The sequence below is a fragment of the Cydia strobilella genome, chromosome 12 (genome assembly GCF_947568885.1).
Source record: "Cydia strobilella chromosome 12, ilCydStro3.1, whole genome shotgun sequence".
In the NCBI taxonomy this organism is placed as follows: Eukaryota; Metazoa; Arthropoda; class Insecta; order Lepidoptera; family Tortricidae; genus Cydia; species Cydia strobilella.
This window is the reverse complement of record NC_086052.1, coordinates 2,142,975-2,159,845: the sequence shown is the minus strand read 5'-3', so window position 1 is coordinate 2,159,845 and position 16,871 is coordinate 2,142,975. Positions and strand designations below refer to the sequence as shown.

The window sequence follows — 16,871 nt, the reverse complement described above, 5'->3', positions numbered from 1 at the left end:
CTGCTCAAATGTAAACGTTTCCCATCTGAAGCGGAAATTGCCGTAATTTCAATGTATTCATGTTATTCTGAAACAATAGGTTAAAGCTCCAAATTAATCTGGACGGGTTCTTTGTCCGAGCTACAAAAGCGAGTATGATTAATTTGTCGCTAAAATCGTTTTGGAGCTATGCAAAGGTTAAACCCATTAAGAGATATTTGCTATGCTAGCACGCTTTTACTGGCTAGCCCAAAAATATGTTGACAAATATTTTTTAGTTTTTTTTGTACAAAATGGTAAACAATTGAAGTCTTAACTTCAATTATTTAACTAAAAAAAACAATTATTTTAAAATGTCCTTCTTTAGATTTGATACAAAACGCACAAATTTATGAAAATGATCATCAATATGCAACAGTAAAAAATCTGTGTCAGGGCATTTTCATTTAAAAGTGTACCATTTACTCTTTTTCGAAAATCCATCAATTATTGGATTCTTTCTACTCAGTATCACGAGGACTATCGATTTAGAAAGAAAAAAATCCACAAAAAAATGTCATTTTTGTAACGCATTTTCACATACATTTTGTATGGACCGTTACATAACTGACACCCAAAATTTGTATGAAAAACTGGGGACACTTTTTTCTTTCTCTCTTTACACAAATCGGGTCTTATTGTGTTACACAAATCGGGTCTTATTGTGTTACACAAATCGGGTCTTATTGTGTTACACAAACTATTGTGATATATTCGCTGTGCTAACACGCTTTTATATCGAAACTTGTATTTTTTTTTATACCACGTCGGTCGCAAACAAGCATACGGCCCGCCTGATGGTAAGCAATCACCGTAGCCTATGGACGCCTGCAACACCAGAGACATTACATGCGCGTTGCATAGTCACAAATTGTTGTTATATATTCGCTATGCTAGCAGGCTTTTAAATATTTATGGCTTGGATCATTAAGCAGTTAATGTCCTTTGCGCCAATTGAACCGATACTGACATGGCCACAACGCTTGGAGAGCGAAAACATGATCTTGAATGACGTTACGTTACACTTATACTCTATTCTTTTTTAAGATGACTCTCTTATAAATTGACCGATAACTATTTTCAAGGGATTAATCATATTAAAAGAGACACAGCATATATAGGGCACAAGTAAATAAACTTTTCTTAAATTTTTACGCTACATGCTACCTCCAGTTTGTAAGCTTTCGCTAATTGCAATCATTAAGAAGAAAAGAGCAACGTATCGAGGTTAGCGGTCTCCTTGGGAAACTAACTGATAACACTAATTTAAAATACAATTAGGAAAGTAAAAATATCGATTTTATCAATGTCGTTTGATCGTTGTCGGCATTCATTATCTTTCTTGACCGTAGTTACCGAAATATGCGCCAAGGAATTTGATATTAATTACCTTTTCACGGTGACAATATTGTGAAGTCATATTAAGTACATTGTGACAAGTTTCGAAGTGATACAGAAATCTAATACCTTGACGACCCTGACTGTACCTATCGTAATACCTTTCTTAATAACAGGGAAAAACTGTACATGCGGTCGTATTCGAACAATGCTTCTAAGAGATCACTGCGGTACGATAACGATCTTTCAGTTTCAAAGGTGACATATCTTCAACCAAAAAACGTCACTTTTGACGTTTTTCGACTTAAAATACGTGAGTGACCCGTTACTCATATATTTAATATGTCACTTTCGACACTGACACATCGGTATCGTACCGCAGTAGAATGATTTGAATGATTTATTTATTTGCATATAAATATTGGGTTACATATGTAGGTGTTGGGTACAATATTTTGAGTTTGTTTCACCAAGATTCTACCTATACAGGTGTACATGCACTGTATCGTGTATGTGTATAGAAGCATACTCTAAGAACAAATTAAATTACTTTCTTATGAAAAAATTTTAATTTGTGTTTTTTCAAGTAGTCACACTACTATTTATTTGGTAATTTTTTCCTTTGTATATGATATTCATTTCGTCATTAGAAGCATTGTTAAAAGTGAACTTTTTGGTTGAAGAAATGTCACCTTTGACACTGACAGATCGTTATCGTACCGCAGTGATCTCTTAGAAACATTGTTCGAATTAGGTGTTTGCCTGTCAGAAGACATAATTAAAGATAAGATAAAGATAAAAAATGTTTTATTGCACAGAACGGTACATATCACAAGTTACTGAAAAGAGTTGGTGCATAACTGACTTGACATTCTGAGGTTCCAGGAGTCCCCGCACTAGGCTAGGCCTGTATCGCGGGAGACCAGATGTACATGTACAATTGAAAAGCACTTACATATTTTGGTTTTTGACAGAGATTTGAGAAGAGCTGACGTTTGTTGGTAATACGATTTTGCGAACACCGAATGACACACGCTCCTATTACCTTAGTAACATAAGTTCAACGTAACATTTTATCAACTGGCATGACTAACATTAACAAATTGCAGCAATCACCGGCCGAAACAGTCATCCTTCACACAACTCTCATTAATCTCAACGTCGAACCAGTCGTCATCGTCTGAATCATTTCGCTAGGAAAAAAATATCACGATTGATATTGATTCGGCAATCGCAATTTTATTCATCTCGTTCTTTCAATATTATTTCAATATTAGTGCGAGCAATATATATATAATGTTTAATATACATACAAAAACCGGCCAAGGCGAGTAGGACTCGCGCACGAAGGGTTCCGTCCGTACCATTACGCAAAAAAATGGCAAAAAAATCACGTTTGTTGCATGGGAGCCCCACTTAAATATTTATTTTATTCTGTTTTTAGTATGTGTTATATCATCATCATTGATGAAAACAGAATAATTGTTATAGCGGCAACAGAAATACATCATCTGTGAAAATTTCAACTGTCTAGCTGTCTAGTTCATGAGATACAGCCTGGTGACAGACGGACGGACAGCGAAGTCTTAGTAGTAGTAGTAGTAGTAAAACTCTTTATTTTTTTTTTTTTTTTTATTATAAACTGATCGGCGATTGGCCCTAGTCACACCTGATGGAAAGTGAAGACAGGGCCTAAGATGGAGCTCACCGGTTCAGTAACAGCCTATTCACTCTTGTTTTAAAGAGACCGAGGTCATATTGATCAGGGAACAAAAATAAACATAAAACACGAGAAAAACGCATCATTTGTACAAAGGCGAACTTATCCCTTAAGGGATCTCTTCCAGTTAACCTTAGTAATAGGGTCCCGTTTAAAGTAGGGTAAAAACTTTTTACCCTTTGCGTACGGAACCCTAAAAACGCATTTTCAGAACTTGAGCTACTACCGAGCTACCTGATGTTTTGCAAAGAATAAAAATACTTTTAAAGTGCCACATTCAAAGCACAAAAATAAGATATTATAATTCCGAATGCCGGTCTTCTCAGAAGACGCCCTTGGGACGGAAACGAGGCATTACCGGTATCAGCATTCAGCACCGTACTGTAAAGTACGTTTCTGCACCAGTTTATCGGTAAATGCATCTACAATTGAGTACTCGTAATAAAATTGTTTGGTTAGGAAATGATACTAACTGACTGTAGGTATATACAGGGTGATCAATCCAAATGGGTCAGTAGGGAGAAGTCAGAAACTATGAGAGATAGCGACAACGTTCTTAGGAACCATGGCTTCGATTTTAGATTTAATAATAATGGCATTCAAAAAACTAATGGTCAAATTTCATAGCAAAATTTGGTCCTTATACTTTCAAGATCAATTATACAAACAAATACTACACGCGATTACCTTAAGAATATTGACCAGGTTCGATTCCCGGTTATGTATGAGAGTTTAAAAAAAATCCTTTCCTAAGAACAGATTTCGCTATCTCTCATACTTTCCGACTTCTCCATACTGACCCATTTAGTCTGATCGTCCTGTATAATTTGGAAAACCAATTTTGCCAATACTAGAAGAATTAAATAAAACCGGCCAAGTGCGAGTCGGAGTCGCGCACCGGGGGTTCCGTACTTTTTAGTATTTGTTGTTATAGCGAAAATTTCAACTGTCTAGCTATCACGGTTCATGGGATACAGCCTGGTGACAAACAGACAGACGGACAGACGGACAGCGGAGTCTTAGTAATAGGGTCCCGTTTTTACCCTTTGGGTACGGAACCCTAAAAACACCCGTCTTATTGGGGTTATAAAATGTAAACTAACCTAATCTCAATGCCCATTGTCTGTCATCAGACACATCGTCCACACGTGAGGTGAGACTCGAACCCACAGCTATTAAGGCCGTAACACACCGTCGCACCGCACCAAGGTCATTGTGCGACGCATCCATAAGTAATAGCGAGAAAGTGATATCTCTTTCTCGCTCTTACTTATGGTTGCGCCGCACAATGACCTTGGTGCGGTGCGATGGTGTGTTACGGCCATTATAGATTTCCGTTCCAACTTACTACCAATTACACCAGCTGACCGTCCGTCCTTCACATCGATTTCAGTTTACTTGTTACGTCACTAGCGACACACAATATGTATAATACCGTTGTTTAAAATTGATGTTGGTTGATGTGAATTACATACATTAAACTTGGCCTTCTGAAGGCTATTCTATTTTATGTAGGTTACATTTTGACCGTTAGTAGATCTTATCCCTTTACAATAAGGTTTAATGTTGGTACTTACGAAAAAAGGCCCGCATTTACAGAGAAAGTATATAGCTACAAATTTTTGGCCTTATAGTGTAGTAAAATACGTCCGTGACCTTCGTGAGTATTGCAAACATTAGACGGACGTCTATCAAGGTGTTTTTTGTGAAATGGTATTGAAACGATATTAATAAACTAGCTGTGCCCGCGGCTTCGCCTGCGTGGAATTCGGTCTGTGTCGGTAAGCGGCTAATTAACCCCTAATTTATCTCCCTGTCCCCTGGAGACAGAACTTAAAGTAAAGTTGATAGATGGATACGCTAGAGGACTGTAGTCCAGATAAAATATTTTATAATTAGGTACCTACCACCAAAGATAGATATAACTCCGTAATAGATGGATACAGTCTAAGGAAAAAACGTAACTCGAAAATCACGAAAATTTGATTCTCGATCAGATGTCGCTACTACCTTTTGCCTACTCTCGTATAGAGGGCGTTGACGGTTTCGTTTGTTATTATTTAACAATTTTAACGCATATCAGTGAAAGAACATGGGTCAAAATAATAAAAATAATTAATGCAAATAAAAAAGATCATTTATCCATATTTAAATACATTTGATCGTATTTTAATAAATCTTCATTTTTAGTTTTAAAGTGTGTCGATAGATGGCAGTGAATTTACTGTGGTTACAAAATTTACTATGACAGTACCGCTCTATAATATTATATCCTCTTTGCTACCACTAAATAAAATTACACTCCAAAATGAATATTTTTTTTGCCCTTATTCAAATTTTTGACGTGATTTAAACGGCATAGAGTAGTAGGTGTATATCGAACGATACAGTACCATTTTTGTATTTTTACGTCCTTGACTGTACCTATGCAAATCGGGTACACTACATAATTCCGAAAATTTTTATTCCTAATTTTAGAATGTCGAATTTTATCATTCCGATTTTTAAATGCTCGACCCATCAAAATTCCGACTGTCATAATTACGAATGATGAAAATCACGAAGATTTATATTTCCGAAAACCCAAAAAGCCGAATATTGTAAATTCCGAACTACATAATTCCGACTATAACAATTCCGAGGGTAGCAAACACCGAATTTAACATTTACGATTTTCAAAATCACGAATTCGGAATTGCCCTTATTCCGAATTAACGTGATTCCTATTTTAAATATCCCAATTTTTAAATTTCCACTTTTCTGGCAACAGTTCGTTTTCTTGGGGGTCGCAGTTCAAACCCAACCTAACCCACTTTTCTGGCAACAGTTCGTTTTCTTGGGGGTCGCAATTCTAACCTAACCTAACCCACTTCTGGCAACAGTTAGTTTTCTTGGGGGTCGCAGTTCTAACCTAACCTAACCCACTTCTTGCAACAGTTCGGGTTCGCAGGTTCGCAGTTCTGTCTAATTTATTTATGCCGAATTTTTATGCCAAAAATATTTTATGCCGAATTTAACATGATGCGGCACGACAGGTACCCGTAATAATTACTAAAACGTCGTCTTCATTTGAATATCACGGATTTCATTTTTCCGATCTTGTAAAAAACCGAATTTCTGAATACCGAATTATTTTATTGCCGATCGGACAATGATTTTTCGGAATTTAGGAATTCGAAAAAAAAAATATTTTCGGAAAAATGTAAAATCGGAACTTTAAGCTTTCTGTCAAGTGACAATCGGATTTTAAGTTTTCGGAAATAGCACATTCGTGATTTTATTCCATCGTGTTTTTAAAAATCGTAATTTTGATATTTCGGACTTATAAATAATCGGGATTATGAAAGTCGTGGTTATAAAAATCGGAAAAACGTATTTCGGAATATTTGGGTGTTCCCATCAAAATCATGTCATCCAAATCGGTCCTCCAGTCAAATCAGTCTAAGCATGACGCCGGCGGCGGGCAGCGTCTGCCCCTTTTTTTTGTTTTCGGAGTGGGAAATGCATCTGCCCCTACGACTTGTTTATGGTCATAGCGAAGCAGACGCTCACGGGGACCTGTAGGCGCTTGAAGCGGAACGGGAAGTTGCTCGGAATGAGGGGGATACGCGGGATGAACACGGCTTCTCCGGCGCCACACTCCGTCAGGATCTGCGCCTACATATGTATTACGTACGATGTATTTGGGATCACAATCGAACTCGCGCTGGCTTGCCGTTTCAGCCGAAAGCAAAGCGACCTGCCTGGCTAGAGCGCCACTGAGTCTCTTACCGTGGTTTTTCTTAGACTCCTGAGACCGTGCCCCTTGTGGCCGCAATACATTGCGAGACTTTCGCGAAAGATTCGATTTTTTTCGGGAAGGCATGGTAACGCGTTTAAGTGCCAAATCGTTTGACATTTACTGAAAAATGTTTTTTTTAAAGTACCCACCTTCGTGACCATTATTAAGAGGAAAGGGCACGGCCGCTTCTCCATGCAAACGCAGTCTCCATTTTTTTGGTTAAAAACTACCCTATGTTCTTCCACGGGACTCAAACTATCTCTATACCAAATTTTATCTAAATCGGTTTAGCGGTTTAAGCGTAAAGAGAAATTAAAAAATGTTTTTTCATATTTTTTGTGTTTTCACTCGGGAATATCATTTTGATATCATAAATGAATTCGGCATACCCGATTTATACAAAAACGATACCTAACTTGGCCTAGTAGCTAAAATGATATAGTTATCAAGATAAAGTTTTTAACCCCTTTTTCACCACCAGGGGGATGAATTTTTAAAACCGCTGAAAGTAATTTTCTTGCTTTTAATATAATAACGTTTTGCAAAGTTTTAAGTTCCTAGCTTAAAATAAAATTTGCACCCCAAGACAAACTTTCATCCCCTTTTCAACCCCCTGAGGGGTTAAATTTCCAAAAACGTCAAAATTAGTTTTTTTGTAATCGTCTATCATACCTTTCTAAGAAGTTTCAAAGCATTTGTAATGGATTCAAACTTTCAACCCCCTTTTAACCCTGTTAGGGGATGAATTCTTGAAAACGCTAAAATCACTTTTCCTGTTTTATAATAATATGCCCATTATACAAAGTTTCAAGTAACGCACTCAAAAAAAAATTGATCTCCATACAAACTTTCAACCTCTATTTCACCTCCTTAGGGGATGAATTTTCAAAAACGCTGAAATTAGTTTTCTTGTATTTCAATAATATATCTTCTTACGAAGTTTCAAATTGCTAGCTTAAAATAAATCTTGAACCCCATACAAACTTACATCCCCTTTTTAACCCCCTTAGGGGTAAAATTTCTCAAATTTTTATAGCCTATAACCTGGCCGTGGATTTTTTCGACAGATTAGTAAAGTTTGCATCAAAATCCGTTCAGCCGTTTTCATTAGTTGCGCGGTCAAATAAACAGACAAACAGATAAACAGACAAACAGATAAACAGACAAAAATTCTAAAAACTGTTGGAATGTGTTCTGTTATCGATTCTAAGTATCCCCAGCCAATTTTTTTTCGAATATCTTCCATGTACAGACTTTCGACCCTCTTCCGCTTTATTATATGTATAGATTATATTAATAAATTATTGCTTGAACCTAGGTATTTATTTTTACTCCACAAAACCTCGGTAGACAAGACAATTTTCAAACATTAATAATAATAAAATGCTTTATTGTGCACACTACATGAAAAAAGATACAGACATTGAGAAAAGATATAAATTGGTAGGTAACAACAGGCGGACTTATCGCTAAACAGCGATCTCTTCCAGCCAACCTTCAGATAGAGAGATGGCGAACGAAGCGGTAGTTATTGGGTGGTGCAAAATAAAGAAAACAATATAAATATAATATAATACATATACTACACATATATAGTTAAATTAGACTACATGTAAGTACACATTACACAACATTATGTAACATTTATCTTGTCTTACTACTTTGAAGGGAAAAATCGCATATTATTCGTTCGATTCCATTATAACTCGCTTAACGAAGCCAAACCAAGTATGGTATCCCACAACAAAATCCTTAGTCCTTTAATCATACTACAAAAAGGTCTTGTCGGCGACGTCACGCATATGGCAGATACAATACAATTATTTCTTTACTCTACTCCAGCGGTTCCTAACCTGGGGATAATTACCCCCGTGGGAGTAAAACTGGCATTTTACGGAGGTACCTCTCTATAAGAAAAAATATTAATGATTATGGAGGAGGGGTAAAATCGAGTTCCCTAGTTAGTCAAAGGGGTCACAGTACTAAAAAGGTTTGGATGGAACCACTGCTCGACTCTCTATTGCACACTACAATAAAATAAAACATTACAAAAGAAAACAGAAACACAAGCAGAGGTAAACAACAGGCGGTCTTATCGCTAAAAAACGATTTCTTGCAGACAATCTTTGGGTAGCGGAAATTAATAAATTTACAATGTCAGTAGGTGCTGCAAATGTAGTGAAAGAAACCTATTTCTAAATACACAGAAAACAGACACATTACCATGCAAATAAATAAACCGGCCAAGTGCGAGTCCGACTCGCGCACCGAGGGTTCCGTACTTTTTAGTATTTGTTGTTATAGCGGCAACAGAAATACATCATCTGTGAAAATTTCACGCTAGCTATCACGGTTCATGAGATACAGCCTAGTGACAGACAGACAGACGGACAGCGGAGTCTTAGTATTAGGGTCTTTGGGTACGGAACCCTAAAAATAAACAAAATAAAAATACATATACATATATACACATACATAAACATATGTACATAAATACATACACATATAACAGTGCCAGCCATAGAGATAGAGTAACCAGATTCGTCTTTCCAGCATGAAGGATGACTCACGCTTGAGTCACGCTAGACCGGGCCGGGCCCGGGCCGGGGCGTCCGGCATGTCATTTTCTATGACGGCTGATCGGTGATCACGTGGTGCTTTCTATAGAAAACGAAGCGCCGGAAGCTCCGGCCCGGCCCCGGCCCGGTCTAACGTGTCATCCTTTCGGAAGTGTTAAAAAATAGCGCCATGTACCCGACACCTTTCTGAAATGCCACATTGGATTGTTTAAGCCGATACAATCAGGGTTCGCAATGTGGGTTGTGACGTCACACCCGTGACAAGGGTTGTCATAGAGCTTAGGGTTGTTACATTTCAGGTTTGGAATTTTATTATTTATAATATACTTATATTTAATTTTTTTAAAGAGTCGGACTCGCACACAAAGGGTTCCGTACGATTACGCAAAAAAAGGCAAAAAATCACGTTTGTTGCATGGGAGCCCCATTTAAATATTTATTTTATTCCGTTTATAGTATTTGTTGTTATAGCGCCAAAAGAAATACATCATCTGTGAAAATTTCAACTGTCTAGCTATCACGGTTCATGAGATACAGCCTGGTGACAGACGGACAGACAGATAGACAGCGGAGTCTTAGTAATAGGGTCCCGTTTTACCCTTTGGGTACGGAACCCTAAAATAAGACGGGCATGACGGAGCTATAAGAAACCCGTTTTAGCCATATTTACTACGGAACCATAAAAATACGGATAGCGCTTCTAGTGTTTGATTTCACAGTACGAACACTACGAACTAAGGGTCAAGTGTTAGAAACGAGCTGACAGAATAGAGGAAACAAAACGCTTTATGAATGTAGGCTGTGACGTCATACTCTTGACATGGGTTTTCATCGGTTAGGGTTGGCACGGAGATGTAGAGAGTAGAGATGCAACGGATAATTGTTTGGCCGGATACCGAATGTTCGGCCTGACCATCGGCCGAATATTTGATATCCGGCAGCCGGATATTTGGCCGGATAAAAAATAAAATATAGGCCGGATACCGGATAGTCACCGAATATCCGGTGCATTTCTAGTTGGCACTTTCTGTTTAAAGTCGTCAAACGCATGATCGTCTGAAAGATTTATTGTAATGTAAACTATAAGACTAACTAAAGACATTCAGACATCTTAAAATATGATACCATTGAAGTGCAATTGAAAAAACTGATTTGTGACCAACTAAAGAACATTTTCACAATAAGAGTTAAAATAATTTTACTTATAAAATCAATGTAAGTCAATGACGTAGTAAATGTGACAGGGCCACAGTGGGTCAAGAATCAAATTTTCGATAGTACATTAAAAAGTATTGTATTGTATTGTATTGTAGTTCGGGCGATTTTCCGCAACTCGACGACTGGCGCCTATTTTGCGTGACATGGGGGTGGGCTAGTCCTGCCAGCCCAGCTCCTCGAGGAAACCTATCAAACCTTTGATGTTGAGTAGGACCTCGGGGAGGTCTCTCGGGGATCCGAGATGTTTTGCCCTGTATGGGGCCACTCCGCTGCACTCCAGCACCACGTGAGAGGCTGTTTCTTCTGTCTCCATGCATCCTCTGCATAGGGGACTGTCTGTGACACCTGTTATAAAAAGATGTTTGTTAAATAGTCCATGACCTGTTATGACACTGGTTACCATGCTCAGTCGGGTCTTTCCTAATTGAAGGAGCACCCTTGTGAGCTTTCCGTTGATGCCAGGCATGGCTTGTTTGGCCTGTCTGCATCCAGTCTGGTTTAGCCAATGTTCTGTGTGTAGTTTCCCTGTACGTGCCAGCAGCATTGAACGTACCTTGCTAAACGGTATCGGGAGGATCGGTTCTGGGCCAATCGCTCCCGCACTCGATCCTTGCCTGGCAAGCTCGTCCGCAGCATCGTTACCCCGGGATCCGCTGTGTCCTTTGATCCATTGTAGGGTGATCTTATTGTTATGACATACCTCCATTAGTCGTTCGTGGCATTCGTGTATAAGTTTGGATGTGACTATATGGCTTTTTAGAGCCATCAAGACTGCTCTACTGTCGGAGAGTATGCGGATGGAGGATCCTACTACCTTCCTTGCAGTAATGGCAGCCGCCGCGTTTATGATGCCCATGCACTCAGCCTGGAATACCGAGTTATGGGCTCCTAGCGGAGTGGTGATTGACATGTTCAGGTCTTCTGAGAAGGTTCCAGAGCCCGATCCGCTGTCTGTTTTGGACCCATCAGTGAAGATTCTGAGCTCCCGAGGATTGAGTCCTTCGTAATTGTCGTCCTCGTATAACTGTATTTTGTACCTTTTGTCGAAGATAGCTTGTTTATGAATCCGATCCGTGCCCGAATTGAGCACTGGAAATTCGTCATATACCTTATCCAGGCAAGTTGTGTGAAGAGCTCCTATGATGTTGGACCATATGTTAAGGGCTCGCAGCCTTACCGCTGAGAGACTGGCCTCTTGTTGTATGTGTAGGTGCAGCGGTGAAAGGCTTAACATGACCTCCATGGCTGCAGTCGGTGTGGACCTCGTACAGCCAGTGGTGGCCGCGCATGCGAGCCTTTGGAGTCTTTGTAGCTTGTCTCGTACGTTGCCTAGGTTTGTTCTTGGCCACCAAACCAGAGCACCGTAACAGAGTAAGGGGCGGATTATGGTCTTATAGAGCCAGAGAGTAATTTTTGGGTTGAGTCCCCACCTCTTACCAATCATCCTTCTGCATTGCCAAAAGACAACTCCCGCCTTGTCTATACGTTTGTTGATGTGATTGTTCCAGTTGAGTTTACTGTCGAGAGTTAGCCCTAAGTACTTAACTTCATCGGTCAGCTGTAGCTCGGTTTGGAAAAGTGTTGGTCTGGTAAAGTTGCCAAGCGCTCTTTTATTGGTGAACATTACCATTTCTGTTTTGGTGGGGTTGACTGATAGGTCGAATTCTCTACACCAGCGTTCTACAATCCGAAGAGCAGCCTGGGTGAGATCGCAGACTGTACTGGCAAATTTACCTGATATTAATATTGCCAGATCATCAGCGTAGCCTATTGTGTAGAAGTGTTTCTCGTTCAGTTTGGTTATAAGGTTGTTGACTACTAGGTTCCACAGCAGAGGTGACAGGACTCCCCCTTGAGGGCATCCTCGCACCGCCGCCACGGCCTGCGGTTCACCTGCATACCTTATAGTTCTTTTGTTTAGCATGTTCATAATCCACTTTGTTAGTCCGGGTTCCGCGCCGTGGCTATCCAAGGCATTCCCTATGCTGGTAAAGTGGGTCTTGTCGAAAGCGCCCTCGATGTCAATGAAGGTGCCAAGGCACAGTTCTTTGGCATGGATGGCTCTCTCAATGCGGCTGACGACCATGTGTAGTGCCGATTCTGTGGATTTACCTGAGCTGTACGCGTGCTGGTTGTTGTGCATCGGTGTGTTCTTTAGCGTTCGATCCCTCAAATCCCTGTCGCACAGTTTTTCCAGTGTTTTCAGCAGGAATGATGTGAGACTGATGGGCCTGAAGGATTTAGCCGCCGTGTAGTCATTCTTACCTGGTTTTGGTATGAATATCACGTTCACATCCCTCCATCTCCTGGGCACGTACCCCCAGGCTAGGCATGCTGCCATGATGCTGGTCAGGGTTTGCTGGATGGGCTCTAGACCCCACTGTAGGAGAGCAGGGAAGATCCCATCCGGACCAGCCGCCTTGAAGGGATGGAAACTGTTTATAGCCCACCTGAGTTTCTCAGCGGTGACGACTCTGTGCGCCATTTGCCAGTTGTTGTCTGCTGTACTGTATACCTCATCCTGCTGATCTTCATCGGCGAGACTTACGCATCCTGGAAAGTGAGTTTCCAGGAGAAGGCGTTGGGTCTCTACAGGGGAAGATGTGTACGTGCCATCGGGTTTCCGGAGTGAGCCCAATTGCGATGTGGTCTTGTACGCTAATGTTTTCCTTACACGGTTGGCGTGGTCTAGTGTTTCGATGCTGCTGCAGAAGTTCCTCCATGATAAGGATCTCCAGTACCGCAGTCTTTTTTTGTAATTGGCCTTGGCTTCATAGTAGTTGTCCCAGTCTACCTCGGCCATTGTGTTCATGGCCCTGTTGAAGAGTCTCCTGGTTTTCCGTCGGAGTCTCTCCAGTTCTGGACCCCACCACTTGTGTCCCGTTATGGCAGTCCTTGCCGGTGGTTTTAAGGGACACGCCTTGTGGTAGCTGTCTACGAGGGCATCGGTTAAGATGTTTACCTGCTGTTCTATTTCAGTCGGTTCCCGGAAGTCGTCCCTCGGAGGAAGCAGGTCGAGGCTTTCACCTAGGACCTTCCTGAAAGTGGCTCGGTCCGTTTTCCTGGGATTCCTTCGGGCGGTTGGTGTGTCACTAGATGCTAGTAGATTGAAGCGAATCCATCTATGGTCTGAGCAAGAGGCCTCCTGGGAGACGTGCCATCCCATGACTAGTTCACTGACCTCCTCCGAAGCCAGAGTCAGGTCAATAATCGTCCTGCATCGTTTGTTTACGAATGTTGGTTCGGCACCTACATTTAAAATGTTTAGATTAGTAGTCACAAGATATTCAACAAGTGTCTTACCTCTGTTGTTACTGGTCTCCATTCCCCACAGCGGGTGGTGTGCGTTGGAGTCGGCCCCGATGATTAATGCGAGGCCCGCTCTCTCGCAGTGGCTGACCAGTCGTTGTAGTTCGGCGGGCGGCGGCTCGTCCTCTCCGGGCATGTACGCCGAGGCAAGGACTAGGTCGCGACAGCCTGTTGGCAGTGGAACTTGTAGTTTAATCGCACACAGGTCTCTGGAACAGAACTCAGTGAGCGGTTGTGCAATGATATTGTTAGTGGTTAGGATACAAGCCCTAGGGACGGCGTGTACCGTGGAGTAATAGAGCTTACCTTTCGTGTCGGAGAGCCCGCGTATGTGACCGTTGCCCACCCATGGTTCTTGTAGGAGGGCAACGGCTGTTGGCAAACCTACCAGGCAGCGTCTCAGTTGGGCCGTAGCGGCCACGCTGTGCTGGAGGTTTGCTTGTAGGACACTAGCCGGTGTCCATGTTGTCGGTGGTGGGGTCTCCGTCTTGCATCTCCCCTCCCTCCTTCAACATGTCGGCCAGCCCCGTCTCTATCCAAGCCGACAGGTACTCACCGTCGGATGATGTCCCGGCTGGTTCGTCACCAGTGCCAAGGAGTTCATCCTCCGAGGGTTCGGCTGTCGTTGGCTTGGGCATCGATGGGGGGGCAACTTCCTCTCCGGAGGCAGATTTACTCTGACCGGGGGTGCCCGGGGCCTGTCGACTAGGGACCTGTGCTCCCGTTACCCTTAGGGTGGAGTCCTGCAGGGTGGGAGGCTGGTCCAGGTATTTGCCTCCGGGACCCCTGAACCTGAGGTAGACATTACCCACTCCACAGTTCAGGGATCTCCCCCTCTCCATAAAGGCGGGGACGAGGTCTTCGGGGATTGTGAAGGCGACAAACCACCCCTGGTCTTGCCGCAGTATCTCAATGATGGACCAAGTGCCGACCTTGGCCCATTCATTCTGGTACTTCAGTCCGTCAGCTGCCTGACGGACGTCTTCCCAGGACGAGTTGTTGATGTTGGGTATAAGGAGCCCGCACTTAACTCTCCTTGCCATCTCCGACTGGCGAACTGCCGTTAGGGAGATGTCTGGCAAGGTTAGGGACTGGATGCATCGCTGAGACCAGGCGGCCGAGTATTCGTCCTCTGCGAAGACCCTCAGCTGCCCCTCAGCGAAAACCGGTTTACCCTTGAATTTAGGTGGCCGGGCTCCCACGATGTTCTTCCTCGCCTCCACCACGATTGCTTGGTGCAACCCGCGGAGAATGGCGTGGGATGTTTCAGCGGAGATCTTACCCGACTTTGCGTCCGTGATGACGATCGTCAGGTCAGATGCCGCTGCTTGTGCGTACGACGCTTTCGGTTGGCTGGGGCTCACTAGTCGCTGCTTTTTGTTATCTCCTTGCGGGGAGAAGGACTCTTCTCGCGTCCTTTTAGCAGTGGCTCGTGCGAACTTGCCTGGCCGTCGTTTGGGTGGAACTGCAGTCGGAACAGCAGGGCTACTGGCCGACCTTCCTGCCTTAGGGGGTAGGATGGAACCTTTCCCCTTCGGCGGAGGCTTGCCAGCAGCATCCTGCTTGTTCGGCGCCGGTTCGGGTGCCGGCTTCTGAGAAGCCCGTGCTCCCTCCTCGGTTGCAGGGTTGTGTGTCTGTGTGTGTGTGTGTGTCTGTGTGGTGCCCAGTTGCTGCTCTCGTGCTAGCCGAGCCGCGCGCCTCTGGTTCTTATTTTTCTTCTTCTTCTTAGCCACCCCACCTTGACGTTGAACAGGGGGGGGTGGGTTGGAAGAGGAAGAAGTCCCGGCTCTGGCTGGGTGAGGCTTCCCACTAGTGGGTCGCTTCTTGGGCCTGCGGTCCACTACCTGCCAGTCCTGGAATGTGTTTGGGCCAGTCTGCTCCCCAGATGAACTAGGTTGCTGACCAGCCGGGTGGTTTGCTTGACGCACTGTCTCTGGGACAGCTTGTCTCGCATGTGTGGCTTCACCATTAGCGATTAAAAAGTATAAAAGAATTCAAGTTTATTCAAGTTTATTATTATCGGAGCATCGTTAATAATGGCGTAAGCGCCATCGACAATAAGGTCCCTTTTTATAGAAAATGCCACAAATAAAGGCAGGACTACTCCAATGGCACAAAATATATAATAGTACTAAGTACAGAAGATTCACTCCCCAACAAAACGCGTCTACTACGCGCAAGGCGGCGCAAGCGCGTGCAGGCGTCCGTTCCATAGCGGTGTGCGGCAATTAGTATGGCAAAACCTCAAAATTAAGGCGGCCGCAGGTACTTGTAGCTACGCGACGAAATCGCCGAGTGAGACACGCCTGCCAATGGCCGAACACAGTCATGACAGGGGTCGTCAACTCGTCATAGCGGCTTAGGGTTGTCACTTTTGGCAAATGAATCCGCGCTGGAAATTGGAGAATAGTGCGACTTAGAGTGGCTTGGAGAAATAATGGGGTTTTAAGGCTGTTGTTAATGGTTGGTTCTCTTTATGTTTTCGCTGTTGAATGGAATAGATGGGTGGATCAACTATTAATCGTTGCTATTTTGTCCCGTCAGCCTGGGGACAATAGTAGCATAGATCTTGGATGACAATTGTATCTTAGGCGATTATTTCTACTATAGAGGACCCTGGTCATACATACATATTATGTGTATGTAAACTTCAACATAACTTCAAATTATCGTATACTACTGTAAACATCAACTAAGTAGACACAGACAGATACCTGTGTAAAGTCGTTTCACCCAGTCTGTAGGTATATCTATACAGAATTGTACGGGCAGATAAATAAGCACGGTAAAAAAAGAAAAAATAAATAAAATTGCAATCAAATTAAACAGTGATAAAATGTGGTATTTTCTATAAAAGGGACCTTATTGTAGATGGCGCTTACGCCATTATTAACGATGCTCCGATATA

General features: G+C 42.5%; 3 protein-coding genes across 3 annotated transcripts in view; all 3 read right to left on the bottom strand.

The window, feature by feature from the left end:
• The window catches only part of LOC134745925 (G-protein coupled receptor Mth2-like), a 184,173-nt gene that overhangs the window by 84,520 nt on the left and 82,782 nt on the right, over window positions 1-16,871 (bottom strand). The window lies entirely within an intron of this gene.
• On the bottom strand, window positions 10,768-14,410 carry LOC134745899 (uncharacterized). The gene is made up of 2 exons (XM_063680007.1): window positions 13,958-14,410; window positions 10,768-10,999 (listed from the first exon to the last, which is right to left on the bottom strand). Exons 1-2 carry the CDS (start codon window positions 14,097-14,099, stop codon window positions 10,809-10,811), a joined length of 333 nt encoding a protein of 110 aa, XP_063536077.1. The 5' UTR covers window positions 14,100-14,410; the 3' UTR covers window positions 10,768-10,808.
• On the bottom strand, window positions 14,000-15,932 carry LOC134745807 (uncharacterized). Its single transcript, XM_063679897.1, has 3 exons — window positions 15,867-15,932; window positions 14,270-15,816; window positions 14,000-14,131 (listed from the first exon to the last, which is right to left on the bottom strand). The coding sequence occupies exons 1-2, from the start codon at window positions 15,930-15,932 to the stop codon at window positions 14,413-14,415; spliced, it is 1,470 nt and encodes a 489-aa protein (XP_063535967.1). The 3' UTR covers window positions 14,000-14,131; window positions 14,270-14,412.